Here is a 26,728-nt window from a genome sequence, read left to right as displayed (position 1 = left end):
CTGTCTCTTAAATGTCCTGTTATGTAAGGTTTGCCTGATCTGATTAGCTGCATTTCTGAATAATGGCACATATCAGAGGTCCATTGCTTCAGAATGATTTGCAGAATGAAAAACTTTGACATGCGTTTGATGTTTATAGTTGCTGCTGTGATGATATCGCGTGTACTTGCCTGGTTTGGTTTCTTTGGAATGTGGCCCTGTCTTCTCTCACCATCTATATTCTCTCCAAATTCACCACTGCCCTGTCTTCATTTCCATCATCTGGATATTTTAGGTCCTTCATAAAAGCTTTATTAAAGTAGTGCTTTTCCAGACTGCTCTTAAATCTAGGTCTTGAAAGGGAAAAGGACAAGCATGTTTTTATCTGGGAGCAGAGTTTAAGTGTTGTTGAGTTGCTCAGCAGTGTTGACTTTTGTTATTTTTTAAATTGACGTTCTCACGTGATGGTTTTTAAACGTTCTTCAGCGAGCCTCTTTATAATAATGGCGGTAGGGCAGGATGACTTCAAGCGCTAACGGTCGTTTCCTGATTGTGGGTCTTTCCCCCCTGCTGACTGACCCATAGCTGACCCTGGACCTGCCACTAGTGAAGCATCATTATCCCAGCTCCACGGATGATGGCACTGACAGAGAATGGGTATTTAGCATCAGGAGCAGCAGGGGGTCTCAGAGATAGCTGGGACTGTCATCAGTGTAATTAATTAATCCCAGTTGCTGGTCCACTTGTGTGCATTTATAAATGTGACCAGTTCTCCTGTCCGCTCCTGTCCGCTCCTGTCCGCTCCTGTCCGCTCCTGTCCTGTCCTGTCCTGTCCTGTCCTGTCCTGTCCTGTCCTCTCCTCTCCTCTCCTCTCCTCTCCTCTCCTCTCCTCTCCTCTCCTCTCCTCTCCTCTCCTCTCCACTAGTTCATTAAACACCTCAGTCCCATTTGCACCATCTGCTTCATGTCTCCCTGTGAACCTTCATTGTCACCACCCCCACTCACATTCTCCACCCATTCTTCCCCACCCGCCTGTCTCTGTCTTTTTCTCTCTGTGATTCTGCCTCAGTGCTCAGCTGGAATGACAGTCAGAAATGACAGCCTGCGGCATCCTTGTTGTGTGTGTGTGTGTGTGTGCGCGCGTGTGTTTGTTTGTGTGTGTGTTTGTGTGTGTGTATATTCATATAGTGTTTTTTCCAAATAGACCTCTCTCAGCAAGTTACCATAATTTGGATTGAATCTTTAATACAGTCAAACAAGCATCCATGTTAACGTCAGTAAAAGTTTTTAATGTTCTCCCATTATGAACCAGAGGGCTACTGTGCCTGAACGTAAAAATCGGTTACATGGGGAAACTCTGGATACAAGAGAGTGTCAAAGAGAATTTCAGCATTAGTTCAACTTTGACCTAATACAAAATTAAATAAAGTGCTCATGAACTAGCAGCAACTGAAGCAATCATAGTTGTATTAAGTACATAAATATAAAGGAGGATTTGTTTATTTGGCCACTCCTAAGGTTTTCTATGTTTCTACGTTCCTTTCATTCACGGGGATCTGCTTCATTTTATGCTGATTTGTGTCCCTTAAGTAAAATATATGAAAACCATCTGGACCTTGTTTGATGTGGCCCTATTACAGAACCACAGTGTCTCTGAGCAGGCCTGGTCCACTCTATAGAACAGTACAGAAACCCAGTCCAAGCATAATAACCACTGTTCTCTCCTCACTGCTCAGTTCCATGTGTGACTGTTGAGCTGACTGTAAAAAATATAAAAGTGAATCAAACAAAAAACTTTTTGTGAAAAGTTTGAAATCAGTGTGGAGAGACAGTGTAGTAAATAAAATTCCAGCTAATCTTGTAACTTATAACACATCAAAATGTAGTGATACCTGAAGCAATCACAATCATATTAAATCAATTATGTGCTGTTAATTAGGCTAATAATTTCATTAATCATTAGTGGAGTTTGTGCATTTCACTGCTATTTACAGACTTTTCGTAATATTTATTAATTTAGAAAACAAACTCCTCTGATTTCATCACAGTCATTTTCTGAGTTACATACAGTTTGACCTGTATGCATATATATCTTTGTCCTGATCATCAGTCTTTGATTGATTTTTATTAACATCTGCTTCCTGTGAGCATTTCTGTGGTTTCTCTGCAGTAATACCAGTGAAACCTGACCTTGTCTGTCATTGTGTTTTAACACTGACTGGTGGGGCATCCAGGCTTTGTCACAACTCAGAAGAATGTTGAACATTGGCCAGACAGATGCATGTGTGTGTGTGTGTGTGTCCTACTTGGAGAGGACCAAATGCATTTCACTAACAAAGTGAGGACATAGGGGTTATGTTTAGTTGGTTAGATCTTAATGTGATTGTTAGAGTTTGGGCTAGTAGCTGGAGAGTGCATTATGTCAATGAAAGTCCTCACAAAGACACAAGTACACCTGTGAGTGTTTGCACGCACGTGTGTGTGTGTGTGTGTGTGTGTGTGTGTGTGTGTGTGTGTGTGTGTGTAAAGCTCATTTATTTCTTTTTGAATTAACTTATATTTTCCAAATACTGTTTCTCTCAAGTACTATACTTCACAAAATACCAAAAAACTTCCGCTTTGGATAACGTGAAAAAGTTAGATTCATCATTCCTGGATTTTGGACTTTTGTATAACCACCTTTTACCCCTGATATTATCAACAGGTCCTCATTATTGTACAGGCAGTCCAGATTTGTCTTCTGGTTACTCGACTTGTCCAAGAGCAATGCTGCAGTTGCAGCAGTCCGTGACCGCGTTGCCCTCACTTCTGGTGGGATGAGATCATTATTACTGGCTTGCTGATGGACCTGCAGGACAGGGGTGGAGAGTGTATTTATGACTGTGTGTGGGTGCCGTTGTGTGTATCCCCTGTCATGCCCTGTGTCCAGGCATGCTCCCAGGGCCAGATTTGGTGAGTGATGAACCAACAGTGGCAGGAACAGGGATGACTGGGTGAGATTCAGGCACTCAGGCCTCACTGAGGGTCCGGAGAAAAAGTGAGGATGGCTTAAGAGGCATAGAGAACATGCACGGAAGTGTATGTATGTATGTAGAAATGACTGCATAATACAGATGTGGATGTCACAAAAACATACACAGTACAATTTTATAATGTAATATTATAATATATAATATATAATTCAATATATTCTTATCCCTACCATAGTCTTAATTGCCATATTCCTCATTGGATTTAATATATGTTTCAACTGTGTGTTTTGATTGGTTCCACCTAATTGGTTGCAAAGTGATGTCAGATTATAGTAAATGTAGGTGGTGGACAGTGATTATCTGCCAGCTTCATCACCCAGAGCTGCTGCTCTCCTCCCACTGTCCTCGGACTGTGGACCTTCCTCTCCCCTCCTGCCATCCTCCACGCTCTCTCTGTGGTCCAGTGTGTGACAAACCTGTGCGATAAGTCTTTGTGACATACCATGTATGTAGTTGAGATTTGTGTGTGTGTGTTTGTGCGTGCGACACAAGTGTAGTCCATTCCTGCTCCCAGATTGACGTGAGTGTCTGTGAGGCTTTGCTCTTTTCAGATGTGCCTCGCACTGGCAGCTGCAGTTTATGTGTGCGCGCCTGCCTGCCTGCCTGCCTTCTAGCGCCACTCTAGAGACTGACGGCCCCTGACACCTGCCATTTGGACGCTTTTCTCTGTGAAAAATGTCATCTTCTTCAAACCCGACGTGTCTGTCCGTGTGTGTGCATGCGCGCGCGCGTGTGTGTGTATTTGAGGGATGGTCCATCCCTCAGTTTGTACGCCGGAGGTCAGGCTTTGCAGCTGACTGAACAATGGAGCCAAGCTGTTTGAGCAGCTGGCACAGACAAACTTGAGTCTGTGCATATGTGTATTTAATTTATTTTGGGCTGGTAGCATGACATCACAGCTCCTTCTAAGGTATAGAAACCAGGCCAAACCAAGCATACTTTATTTTAGGATCCTTATGGTCCCACAATTGTAGGAGCTATATTGTGCTCCGTGCATGTGCTCAAGATATTTGGGGATACAAACAATTGAAAAATAACTCTTTGAATAAGAATAGTTAATTTATATCTTGTTTAACATTTACTATTCAAATATTCTATAAAGCTATGAGTCAAATTAATAACATGAGCCTTCTTAAAGGCTGGCATCTAAGGTGCGACCTTCGATTTAGAAGCAGTAACACACTTTTTCCTTCTAACACCCTCTGTTTAGTTTTTTTTGTCAATATCAGATTATGCAGAGAAAATTGTCCTGTTTAGTCTAAAGAACGTGCTTGGGGTTTTTTTTGTTTTATTTTCTTTTTTACAATAGAACTCGAGGAGCCATGAGGCTGTAACAAGGTATCAAAGCATGTATTCATCCAATCTTCTAATCTTGGGTCTCTTGAAGGCCATTAGAGGGCCAGTCGTAATGAGACTCTTTGCATTTCAGGCCCGAGGGTTTGTCTCAGAGACCGGCAGATAGTGGGGAGTTTACGACTTTGCCCCAGGATGGGACGGGATTACCACAACATTGCTTTACACTGAGAGGCATCCATTGACTTTGAGATTATGTGTGTCCACGATTTGACCATCCTCCCACTTAGGTCAGAGAACAGACAACCTTCTGTTGGCTGCCAAGATGACGCCCTAACTGTGGCTATGGGCACCATGTTGATGAGGGCTTAGAGCTGTATCCATGACAGTGCTATTACCTAGCTGCCCCAGTGGCAGCCTTAATCAAGTTAGACATGATAGGGCCATGTGGCCTCCCTTTCTTTACTCCCCCTATTGTCTTGTCTTGAATTATTTTTGTTCCTTGTTTAAAACATCTGTCTCTCTATTGTCTCTGATTTATAGCAGCTTTGTTTCCCAGAAAAAGATGAGCTGCCTACAACTTTAATAGTTGTACGTTTCCATTTGAGAGTTGTGGGAGGGGCCAGAATTATGCATTCATCCTTATGCAATTATCCCTATGCAACACAAATTAAATACCAGTCTCTCTTTGATCTAAAGAACATGTTGAGGTGAAATGCTTTTTAAGAAATTTTTTTTCCTCACATGTGAGTGTGTGTGTGTGTGAGAGAGAGACAGATTGTGTCAGGTTAATGACCAGCTCTTTTTTGACCCCATCGAAGGTCATGTGTCTCTGCTCGTTAGTGGTGTCGCCATGGCGATATGTCAGCTGTCACCACGATGGACAGAGAGCTGACGAAAAGAACAGTGAAGCGGAGGGAGGGATGAATAGAAAGGACGGGCAAAAGCAGGAGGGAGGACAAGTTCATTTAAATGTGATTCTCATCAGAAGGCCTCTGCCATTCCTCATTAACAAGATATTTGTAATTGGCAAGGTTGTTGTGGCAAGGTCCAGGCCTCTGGGACTGTGTGTGTGTGAGTGTGGACATTGGGGATGATGCTGACCCCATCATCATATTGGCCAGCCCTTAGGAAAATGCCCCCTTTTCATTCTGTAACCCCCCCCAGCCTCTCTTTCTCCAGCCCCCCGAGAACAGAAAGACCAAACAGCATGACAGCTTTAATGTACGTGGCGTTAACACGGGTATCAGTGGCTTTGTTGTACCATCAGTCTGTCTTTGATAATGGGTGATAAGCAGCTCACTTTAGACAGAATATATTAAGGACTGAGACTGTCAAAAGGGTAAAACTAAAAAGAATTATAGCAGCTCCAAGTGCTCAAGATTAGGTTTGCTGTTCAGGATTTTAATATTTATAAGTTCCAAGCCAGTGCACCTACATGTTATGTTATGTGGTATGAAATGAAATCTAAGAATAGCAGATTTAATAAAACATTAAAACATTTGTTCATCTGAAGTTTTCCTATATGATATAATAAAGTATTAATGTAATAAGTGTTGTTTCACGGCTAAATATAGGCACATTATAAAAGTGAACGTATTTTCCAATATAACAAATTGAATTTTTTGTTGATAAAAGTTCACTTCCCTTAAAACACTGTGTGATTACATTAATATTTCTTAATTCTCTTAGTATATCGTGCAGAAATGTCTGTTCAGCTGTTGACCTCTAGATGGGAGTAGCGCCACATAAATTGCGATTACACCGTGGAGGTCTAGTTTCCGTTTGTCCTTTTCAACATGATTCTTTAACACCCATTCATTTTTAACTGTAAACATTTATTTTGTCTTTTTATCATTATTTTTGATCCTCTGTATTTTCTTTCTTCCCCAGTATCACCAATGAAGCAGGAGCGTCTATATACAGTGTGAGCCCTGAAGCAGTGAAGGAGATGCCCGACCTGGATCCCAACCTAAGAAGTGCAGGTATACTTTAACAGACAGTGTGGATTGAATATATATTGATAAACGTAGATCCCTTGGTTAGTATTATAGAGTTTAAATTTTTTTAATTTCACGAGCAAGGAATCTCCTCCTTCTAGATGTCATTCTTCTTAAGTAATAACTGTGCAGCCTGGTGCCCTTTAGGTGTCAGCAGAGTCATATTTATCTCTCTAGGAAAGATTTTAACTTTGGCCTAGAGGAAGGGATGCTGCCCAGCCTCGTTGTGGTAGAAGAAATGAGAATTTTTCATCCCAGCAGAGTCCACACAGCGCTGCTATAACTGGCATCCTCACCCATCTGATTGTTCCACCTCACCTCGCTCTCTTGAGTGACTAATGACTTCTTTTTCTGCGTTTGCTCCATCTGTGGCTCCCTTTATTATAGTGCTGTATTTTGTTAATAACCATTCAATATGTGGTGGGCTGTATTACTTGCCACAACCGTTTTTTTTTTCTTAGATATATCAGGATACATGGAGACGGCATTAATTGAAAGAGTCGTGGGGAGTTTTGGTGGTGCACTGTGCAAGGCCAGCATTGAAACTCCATCCCTGTCTAAATATTATCTCAGGCAGTCACCTCTCACCGCAGCCAGAATAGAGAGAAGAGAGAAGAGCCATTGATTCTAGACATACTTCCACTATTGCATCCCAACCCTGCTTTTTCTCTCTGTCTGTCAAATCTGGATCAAACATCATGAAGCAGATCAATGAAATTCGCACACAGCTGAAAGAGTGGTCACATCTCCTCACAATAAACATGTTAAATAACAGTATATGGAATTAAAGAAAACCCAGATTAAATTCAATTTTGATATTCTCATTCATTCTTTTCTTCCCCCCACTCTGTGTTAATGAGAATGATGTCATGTATTATGGTATGTGATCCAGGTTGTTGGTAATTTTTCTTCTGGTCAACAGCTCTGCCAGCGTGATCATGGAAAAGACATTTGGCCTCATGTGTGGTAGCAGGCTGAAACTTTACAGACCCCAGAGCTAAATGCAATCTCGCTTCGGTTAACATAGACTTTGCGTTTGTGTGTGTGTGTGTGTGTGTGTGTGTGTGTTTGTGTGTGTGTGTGGGGCTGTGTGTGTTTATATGCAAGATTTGGCTTCATGTACATGGTTCTTGTTAACTTTATGGCTTCAGAGGTTCCTCGGGAGGCTAAATGACAGGTGTGAAGAATCCATTTGGAAGCCAGCCTTAATTATTGTTATTGGGGTTAGAGGAATATAATTGGGCTTGGCCTGCCCTCAGGCCATAGCTGTAATATATGGAACATTTGCATATTCAGTAATTATAACGAATATAGATTTGCATATTCAGCAACTGTGATTAAGACTCCCATCTTATGATATTGTTTGTGTGTGTGTGTGTGTGTGTGTTTTCACAGTGTCTATTGCGAGACGTGTCCAGGATCCCCTAGCTGAGCTTGTGAAGATCGATCCCAAGCACATTGGGATTGGAACCTACCAGGTTAGCGTATAAATGTAATTACTGACATTCCAGATATTTATTTTTAAAATAAATTTTATAACCCTTTTCTCATTATTTCCTTGGTACTTGGAAATAGACATATATGTTGTTTCATTGAATCTAAACTCAATTTTCAGTGCAAGCAGTAAACTACAATAGAGACATTCATTGAGAAATGATTATAAGTTTAGTTATTATTTTAGTTAGTTGGGGCTATTTAAAACCTTTTTTAGCCTAACAAAACAAATGCATTATGCAAATCAATGCAACACAGATGGTATCTGCTGTCAAGTTTATATTTCTTACTGAATGCTTTAAATATTATATAGTGATCTATGTATTACTTTTTAAAATTTGATTCAAACCAATCGTGACTGGACAACCAATAAAATAGCAGGTGAACAGAGAAGTAGATAAATATGCCTGATAACTGTGTCAACAGATGATGCTGGGATTGACAACTCAGTTAATTAATGGCGATCATGGGTGACTTAAGTGTGTCATGTGTGCCTGCTCTGTGCTCTATGTACTCAGATGAGTGCGCAGATGAAACAACAGTTAGCTCAGTGTTGATTTTGTTCACCAGTATGTTTTCTTTGTAGGAAAGCCTGAGTCTCTACGATTACACCAGTTATTAATGCAGAAACGCTGTCCTCATAGTTGGTGTGTTGTGTTCATGGGAAAAAGGAACAAAAGGAGGACGATTAGAAATTACATAAGCGAGTAAAAGGTGGTAGATTGAACAAAAAGAGTTACTGTCTGGTTTTACTGACTGAAATTTTCAGTGGAAGACCCTACTTTTTTGCTTGGCTGTCTTAGTTAGTTTTTAAAATAAAGTTTTAATGTTTTGTTTAGTTATTTGTCCTGTAGAAATTGTATTCTCTGGCAGTGATATCTCAGGGTTGGGATTATAAATGCGAGCTGATTGTTCATATATATGTGTGACTGAGGTCACAGGCCCGTGTCTCTCAACACGTCCTGACTGGGTTCTCTGGGCTGCCTGTGGACCTGTACCTCCCGCTCTCAGATTATGTGACTAGATCAACAATTGATAAAATAACAGGGTAAATAAACAGAGAGTGCTGACAGCTATGAGATGAGACATCACTCTGACCTGTGTCAGTCGCTTCCCAGAGAAGGGATTTAATGTGTGTGAAATGATGTAAAGGAGGCTGGGAGTGAGGAAAAGTGCACTTGCTGCAGGGGAATGGGTGCTCTCAGAGTTCTTTTGTGTGAATCGTTGCATTTTGAACTTTGTGAAAGTTTATTGCCTTTAGACCCAAACGGCTTAAGAGCAGATGTAACTCTAGACAGCTGGCACAGCAGGCCTTCCCCCCCCCACACCCTCTGCTGGCTGAGTGAGTGACAGGTCTGACAGGAAACTGGAAATGAGCTGAGGGCTAAAAAAGTGAGGCCTATTAGATTGGGATTGAACATAACTGTTGCTGTGGGAACAATGTTTCTCTGTAGTGGTTGACAGATTTTTGTGCACGGCAGTTTGCAGAGATGCACATTTGCCGCTGTACGGGTGTTCCTTCGCTAGTTTGCTGTTACCTGCAGCACATTCATTTTCAAAAGGCTACTGTTGCGCCTTGTAATTTTTGGACACTTACATGAACAAACATGTTGGGATCTTTCAGAATTAGCCTGTGAAGGTGCGGCTTTGGACAGCTTGTTCGTCACCAGTCAGTTCTTATGCTATACTCTGCTGACAGGTGGGTAATTCCCATGACCAACAGGTCTCCAGGCTCCAGACAAGCATACATGCACATTAAAGCGCTGCTGTGTAAGAAAACATTACCTGTGAGCCGGATATTAACAAAACTGTCACTCTTCTTACATCTTTCAAAAACTCTCCTGCTCAATTCTTGCTGTCAGTTTTTTTGGAAATGTTATCTCCCTTCATCTGCATATGATTGTTAAACTGAAATAAAGCAGTGGAATAACAAATGACACAGATTTATACATAAAATCACTTTATATATGATGGAATTATATATACTTGCAATTTACTCCTTTTTTTTTTCCTTAATAGCTTCAGCTCTCTCGACTTTAAAAAGCGTACAATACAATTAATTCTCTGATATTTTCATTTTAGATTTTTATTATTTGTATTATAAAAGCTCCACAAGAACTGGCATGGTCCCTTGAGAATAATACTTTATAACACTCCTCATATATTTTTAATACGTATCATCAGTACTGTAATAAAACTAAATCCGACCATGTCATTTGCACTTCCTGTGGCTCTGTTGAAACTTACACTGTTTAAGTGCGATTCTCATGCTCTCATTTGCAATCCCACGCAAGAGTGCATGTGTGATTATGTGCATGATTGTTGTGCAGGAACTTGAGAAATAGCCAATAGGCATTCATGAAAACTGACAGAGGAGCATAAAGAATCACCTTTCTGTCAGATCACTTTCAGCTGCAGATTTACAACCAGCCTTTAACCATGCGTGTATTCACATGCCTGGATTGGAAAAATCTACAGGATTCTGAGGTTCGTCAGGGAAAATATGACCTTTTGTTGACCTCGAGTATAAGTTTTATTGTTAGATGTTTATTGGTTATCACCCTGCAAAATGTGTAAAAGGATAAAAAGACATCAAGAGGATGAACCTAAAATAGTCTTCTTTATTGATGAAGACTTAGTAGCTTGTTGTACCTTCAGTTGTATTTTTGTATTATTACTGTTATTACTGCTTAATTCAGAAATGTCATTAGAGCCTGGGCATGGCAATTACAGTATTTAAGCTAGACAGAACTTTATTATATGGGTTTAAGTAGTCTCATTTACTTTTATCCTCTCTCAGCCCACCAGGAATATGATAGAAATATGAAAATTAGTTTGTCATGTTCCAGGCAAAATGCGGTGTGGAAATTTGATCCTGTAGTTTATGGTCTTTTTACAGTTATCCTTCCATCATTCACTGCCCTCAGGCCCTGCGTAAACACAGCCATTCTGACTCCAGTATGGTTCCAGTCATATTGGCATCATTCATAATTGCCACCTCATTCAGCTGTTAGTATAAAGACCTGTGCCCCCTTTTTCATCGCCTTCAACACCTCAAAAGTCGGCACTGGTGCTCTCTGCTTGTCTTCCTCCCTGGTCTACTTGAAACTTCTTGGAAATGTGCTTCCTGATATAAAGTTAGGTTTGTGTTGTGAAGATGCAAGTCAGAGCAATGAATGTTTGGTTTAGTGGATAAACTGGTGGTGAGAGGGCTGGAGGGTACAGGAGTCATCCCTGGCATCAGTTTGTGGTGCCCTGTGAGGTGATATTGGAAATGGAGCATGGTTCCATGTCCATTTTGATCTTTTCTGTTACTGGGTGCAGAAGTATAATCCTCTAGATTCTTTTTTACTCTGTTTAGTTTTGGAATACTGATGAGGTCCTAACTCACATTCATAACTGGCAGTTTATTTTAGCAGTCATTAACAAGCATGCAAACCTTTATTTATGTAATAGAAAACAGAAATGGAAGCTATAGCCCATAATTCAGGACATAAATGCTACATAATGGATATAAAGTAAATTCACATTATATAAAGACATATTCAGTTGTAGAGTTGTGAATTGATATGTTCCCAGTTACATTTACTGGAATAAATTCAGCATTTGCCAAAGATACGTGCGTTCACTGCAGCTCTGTAATCCTGAAATCATTTACAAGCTTTCAAATATGAGGACACACACACACGCACCCACACACACACACACCCCTCCACCTTTCTCATGTAAACTGGTTTTCTAATGGGTGATTTTCTCTTCTGTGTCTTGTCTCTGTCTTTGTCCCTCCCCTTTTCTATATTCACAGGAAATTGTAAATATTTCTAAAAATCCCAATTTCAATGTCCAAAATGTTGGTTTTGTTTAACCATTTGACTTGTAGTGTATTATAGTATTTCACTTTCAACTCAAGTCACTTTTTTCTTTCGAACTTGTGAAGTAAATTAATTCCATGTCTAGCCATTGGCATGACACCTTAGCAAGAAAACATTCCAGCTATGTGTTCTGAGTGCACACCCCACCATTATGAACATTGTCGACAGTTATTAAAATGCTGCACGCATTGTTTGTTTTGGCCCTTTTGTACCCGAGTGACATTTTGAACTTAATATTTCAGTGAAATTATACAGCGATCATGTGTGCCAGATATTGCCCCCTGTTGAAACAAGCCCTACATTGCCTTTAGTATTGAAATAACATTTTTGCACCTTGCTAAATTCAATGTAGTTGATCAACTTTATTTTCAACAGGATCTTAGAAATTCCTTTCAATGAAAACTTTTCCAGCCTCTTAATAACAATCTGGTTTTGCGGGCAGAGAACATTTGTGTAACTTTTGCTGGCAGTGTGCATTAATATTTACGGCTTAATCATCTCACAGGACGTGTCATGCTGGTCTGTCACATCCTACAAAGCACACACACACACACACACACACACACACACACACACACACACACACACACACACAGAGTCATAACCAACAGTAGTCCAGTTTAAACTGTCAACTAATCCTCCAACAGTTGCAGTGGCATCAGTAGGAATTTAGCAGCTGAACTCCTTGGCCTATATCCCTTTACATAGACTAGTGCCTTTGTGTGTCTGCTGAGCCAGTTGTCTGTCATTTTTATGTTTGACTTTAATGAGTTCTTCCCGTTTTTTCCACCCTTCCTAGCATGATGTGTCAACCAGCGCTCTGAAGGCAGCACTAGATGGCGTGGTGCAGGAATGTGTGAGCTTTGTGGGTGTGGACATCAATATGTGCTCTGAGACACTGATGAGGTAGATGAGACATCAAGACACAAACAAGTACACACACACACACACACACAGGGAAAAAACACGTTCTGAAACCTGAAACGCATTGGTCAGATAAGTGCTTCATTCACGCTCATGCATGAGGTCTTTGCACTCTTGCCTCTCATTCTGAAGTGTAATCAACAATCAGGAGTGATGCGTGTATACACGTATGTGTATGCGTGCCTCTAAATTTCTGCACACAGAATACAACCAGTATAAAACAGGCTGGCATTAGCTGCAGCTTAGGCATCAGGTCATCTGTTTACCTGTCTGCTCTGCAAGTGAGTTTTTTCCATTCCTGCAGAAGTTAATGTTACCCACACATACACACACATTAAATACACACAGACGTGTTGATGACTGAGGTATTATGTTGAATGTTGACATTGCCGTGTGCCTTAGTGTGAGTGAGTCACTGTAGACATTAACAGAGCAGACCCAATTCAGTTTCAAATCACCTCTTTTCGTTGCCAAAACTGAACATAGAGTTTACCCTCACGACATTTTGGCTCATATGTCTCTGGTGCCTGTTTGCTCCTGCTTGGTTAATTGCCAGCCTCCAGTCTGTACAACATGCACTGGTTATGTGCACATGGAAATCCTGCTAAATGTAAAGCAGGTATGACCAAGATGTTTGTGGGTATCATTTATTTTGTGACTAAACTGTGGTTTTCCCAAAGATTTATTTTTACTGGGCTCTTCCTCACATCATCAGCCACTGGGAAACAGAGACTTCTAGAATCAAACACCCTGACCTCAACCAGATTTCTTTGAGGATTTTGTGTGTTTTATGACATGTACACTACATAAACTGTTGTCATCTTTTCTAGGCATGTAGCAGGTCTTAATGTAGGCAGGGCACGGAGTATTGCAGAGTGGAGAGAGCAGAACGGTCCCTTCATCAACAGGGAGCAACTCAAACTTGTCAAAGGCATGGGGCCTAAGACTTACCAGCAATGTGCCGGCTTCATTAGAATCAACCCACAAACCAGGTGTTCATGCAAGTATCTGCAAACCCATGGAAACATATCTTAGATTTACTACCATACTGTATTTATCATGAACCATTAATGTATGTGGATAATGCAGAGGTGTTTCAATACAGCCTGTTTTATTGTGCATTAGGCTGGGAGTAAATTATAGAACTTGCAGGGATCACTTTGAATCTCAGGGTCCTGCAAATGAAAACTAACTCATCATTTTATTTTCCTTTTTTATTTTTAAGTACTGTATCTTCACTTCCCTGCGTGCCAGCAAAAGCAGCAGCTAAGAAGGGCAAAGGAAAGGCTGTTATCAGTGTATCAACATCTTTTAATCCTCTGGACCAGACCTGCATACACCCAGAGTCCTACCATGTAGCACAGAGGTACAGAACACACAAGTGCAATATGTATTTCCAGAAGTCTTCCTGCAGTCCTAGAGATCCTCATTTGCCTGTATTTGTCATTTTCACCTGTAATGGTTTCTATGCCTACATACAGTATATCTGGCTGCTTGGTGCTCCATTAGGAAGAATAGGATGAGGTGCATATTCCCCACATGTCAAAAAGATCTGTCCCTACCCTCCTGATCCAAGCATGTTTGAGCTAAGATGAGGTTTTGACACTCTTTCCCATGGTGCTGGTTATACAGAAGTGAGGACTCTGACTTGTCTTGCACAGACATGGGACAGAAAATCTGTGTGTGTTTTTTTTCTGACTTTGTGAATGTGATTCTCTTTCCCATCCTTATTAGCATCAGAAGCTTGAGACTTTATATCTGCTGTGTTTTTGTGCGTGCATGCGATGTGTGTGTGTATGAAAGAGGAGGGCCCCTCTCCTACAGCTGTAGTCACTCAACTGTGTTTAGTCTACATAAGTTCTGACAATAGTAGCTCAAAGCATCGTTCCCCTTATGTTGATGTGCCTCTAATGGCCTTCAAGCATGTGTGTGGGTCGGCATGTCTCTGTGTGAAGATGGATTGTTGCACTTGTATGAATTTGGGTTTTTCTGCCGTTATTCCTCATCCACATAGCAAATGTTTCCTTAAACATCCACCCATCCTTCCAAACTGCCTGTCCATCTTTCTCAGGGGTGTTTGTTATTACATCTCTCAGTGAGGTGCCAAAAAGCTCCTGTTGAAACAGGGCCTTCTTAAATGTCACTCATCATTACTGACAGCTGGCAGGGTTTTGCTCGTCCAAAATATGCGCTTTTGTGCCATTAAATTTCACTTAAATCATTAAGCATTTTCTCTTTTGCATCAGTTACTTAATTTGCTTAGCTTGCATTCTGCAACCAGCTTAAAATCTATGCATTAAATACAGAAAAGGTTTCAAAATTGTTGCCGCAAACAGATTTAAATATAATGACAAGACCTACAGCAGACAGCTTTTCCTCTCATCTTATATCTTCACCTGCCACTGATAGAAACAGGATGACGGAGGAGAGTACTGTGGAGGAATGTGTGTTTGAGTGTGCCGTTTATGGTGTATAAAGAATATAGTGTTCATCACATTAGGGAAACTGGATCTCCACTACTGCTCACAGCCCACACATCACCCTGTCTTTGTAACCAAATACACACACGCAAAAGCATTTACACACAAACGGTGCACCTTTTCTTCAGCGGTGGGAGGTGTTCGCTTTAACCTTTTCACAAATATATAATACAGCAGCATTTCTCTGGATGTAATATTTGTCGGGGGAGGGGGGGTGGACACAGTCGGGGTCCTCTCTGGGATCATTTCTCTGATATGTACCAGTCGGGGCCCAGTATTGCTATTATACAAGACAGAGTAGATCCTTACTGTGGGCCTGGATAAAATCCTAGCCCACCCATCCCCATGCACACACATGCGCACGCACACAGACACTCAAAGACAAAATGTAGGCTGTAATTATGAGTATGAACCCCACATAGAAGGAGGCCTCCAGACCTCTGGTCTCCCCTAAATGCTAACACACACCCTTAGAATAATGATTTGGTCAACACACACTGATTCACGCACTCACACACACCTGTTTAATCCACGACCCATCAAACCCTCTAGGATCCAGAGCCGAAATTCAGCCTGATAATTAAACACCGCCGTTCCTCTCATCGATCTGCTTTATTACTTATATGTTGAATCACTTACAAGTGTTTCCCTTCAGTCAGTCTGGAAAGATTTTTGTATTTATTATAATTATACTGATGATATTAATCATTTTTTCCATTAGAGAAAAGCCCTGGTGCAGCACTGGTTTGTGCAGTATCTCTGTATTGGCATCCACAGAGGGAATCCACTCGTTTCCTTCTTGCAGTAGAAGATGAGTTCGCTGGTGGGGGCCTCTCCGCTCACAGCTGTCTCATACATAGTTTGTACACAAGCAGTGTCCTGTTACATCCGCCTTGACCTTGCTGTAGCCAAATGAGCAATTTAGGAAAACATGGGAGTGAATCAACGATGTGTCTTTGACTCCGCGTTGGTTCCTCCATGGCTCCACCTGTTGCGTCCATCAGATAGAGGGATGACGTGGATGGATATGTAGCCTATTTGGCGTCAGGCAGCCAGTCAGCGTCATCCATCATGGACACCACCCAGCTGGTGCACACATACATGGAGGCAAATGCATCCACATCCATCAGCAGCTGTGGAAAGTGCCTCGTATAAATCATATTTACACAATAGTCACACAATCCCCACCCAATGCAAACACACACACTTTGCTACTCTGTGCTTCAGTGAGTGTGTTTAGAATGCAGAATAGCTAATTAGTTTGGATTTATAATAATTTTAAATGGTGTGAACTGATTGACTGTCTAGACTTCTTGGATGTGGGACGTTTGACGACAGTAAAGCCATAGAAAGAAACCTTTCCAGGCAGTTGATGGATGGACAACGAGTCCAACCTCAGCGCAGTGGAGGCACTTTCATAGGACAAGGTGTCAGGGTGTTTACAGCCCACACTGGATTTTCTGGACTTATTAGGGAGTAAAAGAAATGTGTGTGTTTGTCCTCGTGTGCACTGTTTAAGCAGAGAAACCCCACCTTGTCACCTCATGACTTTGTGTACTGTAATTACTCCCGCACCTTTCCTGCTCTCCTCTTTTCAGACTATTTGCTTTTCACTGTTTCTTTTCTGTTTGCCTTATTTGATACTCAATGTCTTAATTTTGTGATTATTCTGTCAGCAACAGTCCGTCAGTATTTTTTTGTCCTGCTTCCATGTTATTCCTCTGTTTTTCTGTTCGGTTCTGTTTTTGTCTCATGAGTTTGCTTTTTTTAGCCAGTATGTTATAAGTTGTTTGTACAGTGCAGCAAAAACACAAAAAAATGACGGTAATTATGACATTTTGAACAAGACCCTGGTGCTGTACAACTTAAACTGGTGTCGTAAACATAAATGGCTTTATAATGCTTTTCTTATTCTATGTTAAAAACTCAAATCTGATTGATTATTCCACTTGAATGTGAAAGAAAACCTGGATTTAAGCCACACAAGTGGCTAACTGTGGTTTTCCTTATAACATGCTTGCATCTGTCCTTACAGTTCGACTTTTATGATCTAATTACAGTCACAATCTCTTTTCCCAAAATTCCTTCATATCCATACAATTCAGTAACGACGGTACTACAGTGGGATGAGGTACCACTGTGACTTCCTGTTAGTGTAACCCGTTCTATGTTCAACACAATCTCATAACAATAAAAAAAGCACCATCCTCCGGCTGTTTTTTAAAAACTCACCTATGTTTTACAGTTCTATGAGATAATTTAAACATCATGATTGGAGGCACAGCTTCTTATTTTACATCATTTTGCATCACTCTTTTTGTTAATGACTCCTCCAGATTTCTGTCTATTGTGGGGGGCAGTACTGACCCGATCGGGAGTTCACAGTTACGACAGCGTGTGGAGAACAAACTCAGGAGCAGCAGCATGGAGGAACTGGCAAAGACAGTGGACACCAGCACCGAGACCCTTCAACTCATCACGGATGGCCTCACGCAGCCCCCCGGCTTTGACATCCGCCAAAGTAAGAATCGTGACACACATATCTGTGATTTAACAGTGTAAAATACTGACAATGCAGATTAGTTTGAATCCAACGTAAACATCTGCTCCGTAGAGCTACAGACGACCACTTGTGACCTCCTGCGTTGTCTGTCAGAACACACACCGAGTGTTCCTGTGTCACAACTGTAACTCGCGGTGTAACTCGATAGCCTCTGACAGGTCTGCGCTTCCTCCCCACAGCTCAGCAACACAACTGCTGTGTTTCTGACAGAGTGTGATGGGTGCAACAGAGTGAGATTGGACAGAACATCTTTAAAGTGGTCTGTCAGTAGTTTAACTTCAGTTTCTTATTTAAAAAAGACACATGTGTCCCTGTAACTGCGTATGAAGCTTTAGCGCCAAATTTGTGAAGTTCTGGGACAAATAAGAAGCCGCTGACGCCCATGGAAAACTTTTTTTCACCCTCTACTGATTGTAGTACTAAGAAAACAAAATGTTGAAGGTATCTTGTCAATTCATGACACATTACAAAAAAAGAATGCTTTGAAAATATACTGAGCCAAAAAGAGGCTGATGTTCTTATGAAAACAGAATGAAATTGGATAAAATATTTAGTAGAGATCGATGAACTGTGGATTGTGTTAGAGATAATAAGGCCTGTGCTTTATTTGAGGCCTCCTTTTTCATTTAGTTTAATGTGAGCAGACAAAAAGTAGAGACAAAGTTGGTGCTCTCTTCTCAAAATTAGGGAACATACCATCGAGGTTCATTTTCAGGTTGGCCCTATTGGGTTGCAGTGCGCTGCACCCGGCCTCCTTGTCACTGCTCAGCTGAGTAAACAGATGGGCTGAGGCTACTGCATGAAATCAGTGCTGTGGGGAGGATAATTGAACGGGACTATTTCCTTGGGTGCAAACCTTCCTTGTTTGTATTAATGGTACAAAAAGGAAAACGATCTTGGCCCCCGAACAGTCCGAGTGGAAAGCGGTGTAAAATAGAGTGGTGAGAAGAGTAGAAGTATGCTGACACAGGTGTTCGGTTGCCATATGACATACAATATGTGTTTTTCATCACTGCAGTAACCTTTGCTGCGGCGCGTCACCTTTCACTGCCTATTGTATAGACTGCTCGCATCATACAGGAAGTCACCTTTAACAGACTGGAAAGACACCAGCAGTCATCACACATGCAGATGAGCGCACACCTGCAAAGCCATGGAGGCATCACATCATTGATCCTCTTTCTTTCTTTCTCTGCCATCCTCAGATTTTGGGCAGGCAGATTTCAAACAGGGCATCGTGTCAATGAGTGATCTGCAGGTGGGTACCGTCTTGACGGGCCGGGTGGACAACACAGCTCTGTTTGGCGCTTTTGTCGACATCGGCGTCGGCCGTTCAGGACTCATTCACAAAAGTAACATCACTCCAGACAAGCTGCCCGTCAACCAGCGCCGCCGCAGCCTGGCACTGGGGCCCGGGGAACGGGTGGAAGTCCGAGTCTTGAATGTGGATCATCAGAGGGGTCGCATTGGCCTGGATCTAATCAGGGTCCTGCAATAGAGTCAGTTCATTACAATGTTCAATTCAGCAGTGGGAATATACAGTATACCTCACATACAGTAATGCTGCTTAGAATTTTAAGTTTAAAATGTCTACGTTCTGTTATACATTTAAAAGCCAATAGAGAAAAACCTCCACCCAGTTTTCTTCCAATCCTAGTTTTTGATAAACAGACTGTTCTGTTCAAGAACTATGTGCTAGCACATTCCTGTTCATTGCACACTAAACAAGAGTTCCTTATTCAAGGTTACTTAAATGGAATATTGTTGCTCCTCAATGTTCTGCTCAATAACAAATACTGCTGCTTGTTTTCTGCAGACATGATGATAATTCTGGCATTTACTTATGATGGTTTGCACTGTTCTCTTTGTTGTTTCGAATCCTAGTTTCTTTTCTCTTAGTAACCTGCAATGTTAATGAGAATTTTTGACATTTTAAATATTTGCCTTTTTTTTTATGTTCACTAAAATTTAAAAAAAAAAAAAGTTTTGGGTTAATTGATAAAAGTAGAAGGATGGTGAAGGACGGAGAGAGAAAAGGAAGGTGGAGGAAAGAAGACACCAGCGCAAAAGCTTCAGCAGTGGGTGGAGGAGTGGATCTCAGCGGGAGGAGGGAGCGTTTCCATCTCCCAGACTGCAGCAAAGCCTGAAGGCTTTTTAGGCACAGTCCCAGACACAATTATCCCAGGACACACAAACACACACTAATCAGCTGCTTCAAAATTAATCCCAGACTCCCCATCCACATTATCTAATTTGTTTGTTTTTATGAAACTGGAATAAATAAAATAATACATAAAGTAATGCTGGAGAAAGCCCCCAGTCCCATGTGATAAACCTTCAGAATACCTAATCACTTATAGAACTGCTGCAGGAGAATATTCTGGACACACAAACACAAAGAGACGTTCGATCAGTATAATCAGTAGTGGCAGGTTGCTTCTCGATGATCTGACAAAACACGCACACACACACACACGCACACACAGACATTATATTTGCATACTAGATTTCATTGTCTGCTTCTTGTTCTTTTCCCTCCCCGAGAGGAATTCAATTTTCTAATCAAGGTGTTTTATTTTGTTCAGCGTAAACTCTGTTTTGCGCTGTTTTGTCTGGTATTTGTTTTCATCTCTGCAGTCTCTCCTTCTAATGTTTCCACTGTTTTTGTTTTGGCGCACACACGTTGACATAATGAGCAGACGCAGCATCCCTCGGCATCCTTCTCACTTTTTTTTCACGGCCCAAATTTTCTTCGCCAAACGTGAGCAGGCGGACGGGGCAGCCAATCTGGCCGCTGGCCCTGGCCGCCCTGTCAGAGATCCTGTCAGATATTGAGCGGCGATGAGGAGAGGGACCGCAGGAGGAGTTGTGCTGTGGGGTGTGCTCAGGTGTGCCGACAGGTTTTGGAGATTGGTTGCAAGAAAGTGTGGACGTGAATACACAAACATCTTTCACAAGGCTGTTCCATGCAAAAACATGAAACCATATCCCAGGGATCATGCCAGGCGTTGCTTGAACACGTTTGATCAAAAATTTCGCCATGATGGCACATGTGTCACGCCGAGCAGAGAGAATAGCTTTCACAGCTAGTAAATGCGTCCAGCTAAGTGAGCGCTGAGGCGAGAACACATTTCTCTGTTTATCTCTGTGGAAGCAAGTAAACATAACAATAAACACCACACTGGTTTAAACCACTAAGCAATAATGGTACTGGTGAAAGGTTGCCATGTTTCCACCATTTCCTCACTATATAAAACTAATAAAAGATAAGTAATCATTTAGTGAATATTGAGAGAACAAACACCCTAACAAAAAAATTACAATCTCTAGCCTGAGTCAAAATTCCCAGTAATCTTTTAATATTTACGAACTGATGCAGTGAAAGTACTTGAGCATAATCTGTGTAGGTGAGTTAACCTGCTCCAGGTGAAGGTTCTATGAGGGATTTGGCTGACGCGCATTTTAATTGATGTTATTGTTTATCTGCAAATCTGCAGTTTTTATCCTATGAAGCAGCATTCACATAAGTCCTCTAGCAAGAGTATAAGTGAAAGTGGGTTGAGCTGCACTTCTGGTGCCTAAGTGCTCTTGTTTTCTTTGCTTTTGGGCCGTTCCACGGTGATGATTGTCACACAGTGATTGCAATGGTTAGTGTTTCTGCTTCCAGAGGAAAATTACTCCAGGTTAGTGGTGTGACCACTGACATCAATACACTCCCCCTCTGGCTGCAGATGTGAGTTCTGGGAGAGCAGAAGCTAAGGCGTAGACCACAGAGGTCTAGGTACATTTACGAGACTGTCCGTGTCTGCACAACGCCTGCTTGTCAGGCTGGAACTGAACCTGTTGACGACTGTGACTATCATACCCCTGGAACTGGAAATATCGAGGGAAATACGTAATAACCACGTCTGTTATGCTTTGGTTTTGGTCCAGTTTGACATTCTACTAGTTAGTGACAAACCTATAAGCTCTCAGCATGGCTGCCTTAAAAACACCAGAAAAGAGAGAGAGATTGATAGATGGAAGTAGGGAAGAGAGGGATGGAATCAGACAGGAAATGAAAGGCTTTCTCCGGTTTCACTCCCTGTGACCTCATCAGTGCGATCATGGGTTTTATGAGCTTTCCCTCTTGACGCCCACACACCACCTCACACGTGCCAGGACACACACACAAACGCACATGCGTGCGCACATACACACTGTAGGCTCCATTTTTCATTCATTGGCTCAAAGATGAACAGAGTGCATGTGTCTTTCTGTCTCTTCCTGTCCCTTTCCTCACACTCTCTTCATCAAACTTTCACATACATCATCAACACAGCGAGACACTGTTAGCTAATGCTTATTTTACATAGGAATAACAGATAAATAAGATACAACAGCTGTGACGTGTACACAGAATAGGCTCTGAGACAAGCAGACGTTTTATCAACTGATTTTCCAGCAGCACTAAATGCTTCCCAAGTGAGCCGAAGATAAATGGCTAGAAATGAGGAAGCATTTGATTAGTAGCAGCGAGCACAACATATATTAGAAGTACTTCCAGTGCACGAGTGGTTTCCTCCTGCTTTTCTTTACTCCTGGTTGTTTCTTTGCCAACACTGACCACATTTTTGCACGTACGATTTCCAGCGTTACAGCTTTCCTACTCATCTCCTCCATGTTGCTGAGTTGCCTTGATTGTAACCAAAACCCTGTGTGTGACAGACCGATGCCATCTTCTTTTGGATTTCTTCTCTGCTTCTGCCAGCAAAAGCTTTCCTGGCTCACCAGTAGAGTCCTGTTTAGGTTTCCATTGACACATATTGTAGCGTCCTGATGTGGCTCCTCAAGAACACACACATATTACAGAACAGGATGTGTGGGGCAGGAAGGAAGTTGAATTGTGTGGGTGATTTCACTTTTTACGCAGCTGAGTTATTAAATGTTGTTGAAAATATTGCTATGTTTCCACAGGTTTCTTTTTATGAGTCGCTGGGTGGAAAAAGTATTTCAATTTTTCTCTCTTGCTCACTGTTGTGTTTTTAGTTTGAGCTGCCAGAGGGTAAGAAAGTGAATAATGGTCTGTCCCTTCGGATAATATGATATTGCACGCTATATTAATTATGGTCCCCTCCAAGATGTTTAGTAACATTTTTCAAAAGCAAACTTTGGATGTCTGATTCCATTACTCACCAGCTGTGACTCACCACAAAACATTCAAGAGTTTTTTTAATCTACATCCATCAAAGCGGCTGCAAATTCAATGGAAATCAAAGTCGTATTTACTCTTCTGGGGAGTTGAGAGAGCTCATTAAAAACAAAATAAAAGGACATGGACCAGTGCCACCTTCAGACTTAGCGTCCGCCAAGAGCCTAAATAATTTCTACATTTGAGTGTTATCGGTCACATTTATTGGAACACCCTAACTCGACCTGAGATGTGCCGACCGGGTAATGATGGGTGAGAGTGCTGGGATTGAGCGACAGCATTTAAGCTCCTCCCCCTTTTTGTATTTAGAATTGTGAATCAAATTCAATGTTTGATTTTTAAAAGCGTGCATTTTTCCCAGGTTACCATTTACTTAATATTACAGCCTCTAATACTGAAAGCTGCCACTTCTGGCGCAGCTGCTCCTGGACAGGGCGCCAAGTAACATCTCTCGCCTCTTCAGACCCCTCAGGGCAGCGCCACGGTAAGCTCGCCCTTGTTTGTTTAGCTGTGTGTTTGAGCGAGCCATTAATACTGAGGCCTAATCGTTATGTCAGAAGCATTAACACACATGGGAGCAATTTCCTTGACACAGATTACACATGGATTTAGACTTCCAAAGTAGAGCTTCCTGAACATGGATTTAAATTGAAGTTAAAATCCTGAGGGTGTGGCGCGCCCATAATAAAGTCGGTTAAGTCATTTTACAAATTCCCAGTAACAGTTTTTAAATGCACCTGTAAGAGGAGCACTTAAAGGAAAAGAAGGGGAATTTTACTGCATCTTCTGGTTGTTTTTAAAGCATTTTCGGGTGGTTATGTTTGCTACACCCCTGGTAATAAAAGTTGGTACATTTCATGTTTCAATGAAAGAAATTTAGTAGGTATTTTATTTATTCAAGAAAAAACAGCAAGCTCATAAAGATGATGGATCCTGAATTATTGTTCTTGGAAGTTTTTGTTCTGTAAAATTGAGATTATTTTTTACAGACACATTTCTACAAAACTTTCAACAGATTTTATACTTTTAAAGATGCTGGAAGCAACCAATAAAAGGGAGATTTTCTTTTTTTATTTCTGTCCCAGCCTGTTGCTGATTCCCCTATGTTTATCTGCTCAGATAGCAAAAATACAAACTGTTTTCAGTCATTGTGAGACAGCAGTGGATCCGCTCCTTCCCTCCATAGTTTAGCATGACTAGAAATACCGAAAGCGCATCAACAGCACAGATAGTTGCTTTTCTCGTGGCAGCTGGATTTCACGCGAAGCCTCGAAACCACACGCAGATCATGTGCGGCAAAGCAGACTCTGGCACAGTGGGTAAATCCTGGGACAGGAGGCGGCATTCTTCACAGATGTGCAGTAACAGGGAAAACGCGGCTCGTGGGCTTTTGAAACGCAGAGCAGGCATTTATTTCAGATAAGTAGCATCAGCCTGATGCCAGCAGCTGTCCTTCTCCGAGCCATATGTATCACTGAACACAGTTTCAGCGAGGACTGCTTCACAGCATCCATGATTTAGCAGTCTGACACAGAAACATTTCAAGAAGTCCTTCAACTTTCATCACTGTGTGGAAAAAGATCATTTTAAAAAGGAAATAAAAACAATCAAAGTGTTACATTTGTAGAAAAGTTTACCTATGTTCAACCCAACACCACTTAGAAAACCTGGAGGAATTATCAAGAAGAGAATATTTGTTTTGCTATTAGCCTCAGAGGTTATTTCCAGTTGCTTTTGTTTACTTTCCCCCTTTTGGTTCCCGCATAATGTTGAGGAAATATTCCCTCAGAGGAAAAATAGAGCTGTTGAATGAACCCGGAGAGGAGACAGCTTTTCTTTAAAGTCATTTCTTTAGTAAATATTGAAATGTATACCGTGTCGTTCATCCCGGAGGAATAAGATGAGACTATTTTCAGAGGAGCGGCTCAGATTTCCTTGGTAAATAAAATCACGCCTGCCATCTTCTTGAGCGGTTCCTTAACCTCCCGTTTCAAACCTGGACTGGAACACAGTTGTGCTCTGTGCATGTAAAGTTTCGTTATTTTTTGGGGTTTACCATAAAAACATAACAACTTCTAGTGTTGAGGCTAAATCCTCTGTATTTATACTGTAGCTGATTAATTCAGGAGCGTTTGAGCTCACATGAAGGAAGCACAGCACCAGAATCTCAGTCTTTTATAACCCAGGATGAGACGAAGGTCAGAAGAAGTTCACACTGTCTCTGGTGAACTGCAGTTTTAGATCTTCCAGCATCAGCACAGATGTCAAACACCTTATTTTTATATAAGCTGTGTGTGTGTGTGTGTGTGTGGGGGGGGGGGGGGGGGGGGGTATGAGTCCATTATAACAGGGTATTTTTAGTCATTGTATCATACAAAGTAATAAAAATGGTCAGGAGAAATACATCACAATGTCAATTTGAACTTTTTAAAGAAAGGTGTTATTTTCTTTGGCTTCATTGTGGTTGAGTCAGTTAGTTATTCATCGTCTGTTAACGCTGCCTATTTCTGATCAGGACACCACACACACACACAGGTGCAGTCTGGTCTCCAGTGAACCTCTAATGTATATTTTAGGACATGTGGAGAACATACAACCAACACTTAGAAAGGCAGGGAATCGAACCTGTGACCTTCCTGCTGTGATGTGACAATAGATGGAGTGCAGACTCTCCCGCCCATAATTTAATATACACAACAATTTCATTTAAAAGTCCACAACAACCTCTGCCTTGTATGCTTAATCATGTGGTTTATACTCTATGTGAGACCGTTTTCCGTCCAACATTGGCAGCCGTATTCTGTGGTCGGCCAGCAAAAGTCTCGTCGAGTCAAAGACGACTTCAAGTATGATTCTTGGTTTTGGATCCAATGTAAATCTCACCATTGGAAAGAATGCCAATTCTGCATTTTCCCTATTAATTTATTTATGGTACCTTTTTGTCAGATTAAAAAATGGCTTTAAAATCAGGAGAGGAAAAGCCCCCATTTCCCTCCACCCCAATCTCACACACTCACATGTGGATTCATTCCAGAGAAACCTGAGAAGGTAATTAAACATAATGAAGATCTATGCAGAACCAAATGGCCTGTGAGTGCTGGAGAACGAGCCGGGAAAGCTCTGAACTATGGCGAGCTGCAGGTTCAGGAATCTTCCTGTGAGAGTGTGTGTGTGTGTGTGTGTGTCCACCTCACCTGCCTTTGGAAAAACCCAGTCGTTGGCGTAGTTTCCTGGGAATACACTTCCTCCCTGTTCCATCTGTTTCACCACACGTCACCCAATCAATCGCTAACTTGATACTCTTTGCCGTTTTGCCAGACAGCCAATCGCAGGAGCCATCGGCGATCATGTGGATACTCCAGAGACAGTTGGCAGCCCATTTGTAATCTACAGTTAACTGTATAATGATATTTTTACTCTGCTTGAAACCATGAGATTTACTTTCACTGTGTGTAGGTGTAGGTGTGTGTTGGAGTGTGTGTAGTGGCGGTGGGAGGGTTAATGATCGCTCTGATGTTCCTTGACAGTTTTGTGTGCGTGTATGTGTGTGTTGGGGGGTGGTGGTTGCCTGCTAATGTCCATTCCTGTTGTATGACATTTTAACAGTACTAGCATCAGCACTTTGAAATTTTCTCTCAGCTGCTGGCTGGTTCCAGATCCAATCCCGTCAACGGCCAACAACTGGCAGCCAACTCAACTCCCTTCAATCACGACTGTTGTTTCACCCACCATTTCTAAAGCAAACAGGCAGTGATTGTAGAAAAATAGCTCGGTCTGTTGTTAATGGTTTTCTAAGGGTTTTGATGAGAGTTCTCGGGTTGTCGCTGCTCACAGCACCAGTGTTCCTCACACAGGAGAGCCAGGTAACGAGAACTGTTCCACATTAGTGTCCTGACAAAT

At 41.6% G+C, this 26,728-nt stretch overlaps 1 protein-coding gene across 1 annotated transcript in view; it reads left to right on the top strand.

The window, feature by feature from the left end:
• srbd1 (S1 RNA binding domain 1) overlaps positions 1–19,606 on the top strand; it is a 28,503-nt gene extending 8,897 nt beyond the window's left edge. The window contains exons 15-21 of the mRNA XM_011603126.2: positions 6,198–6,289; positions 7,700–7,782; positions 12,470–12,576; positions 13,425–13,586; positions 13,820–13,960; positions 17,411–17,595; positions 18,843–19,606. Coding sequence (XP_011601428.2) covers positions 6,198–6,289; positions 7,700–7,782; positions 12,470–12,576; positions 13,425–13,586; positions 13,820–13,960; positions 17,411–17,595; positions 18,843–19,135 — 1,063 coding nt within the window. The 3' untranslated portion in view covers positions 19,136–19,606. The remainder of the gene's footprint in view (positions 1–6,197; positions 6,290–7,699; positions 7,783–12,469; positions 12,577–13,424; positions 13,587–13,819; positions 13,961–17,410; positions 17,596–18,842) is intronic.
• The last annotated feature ends 7,122 nt before the right edge of the window (positions 19,607–26,728 follow it).

Source organism: Takifugu rubripes, chromosome 4 (genome assembly GCF_901000725.2).
Source record: "Takifugu rubripes chromosome 4, fTakRub1.2, whole genome shotgun sequence".
Classification (NCBI taxonomy): Eukaryota; Metazoa; Chordata; class Actinopteri; order Tetraodontiformes; family Tetraodontidae; genus Takifugu; species Takifugu rubripes.
The sequence above is the reverse complement of the archived record's forward strand: the minus strand, read 5'-3'. Positions and strand labels throughout refer to the sequence as shown.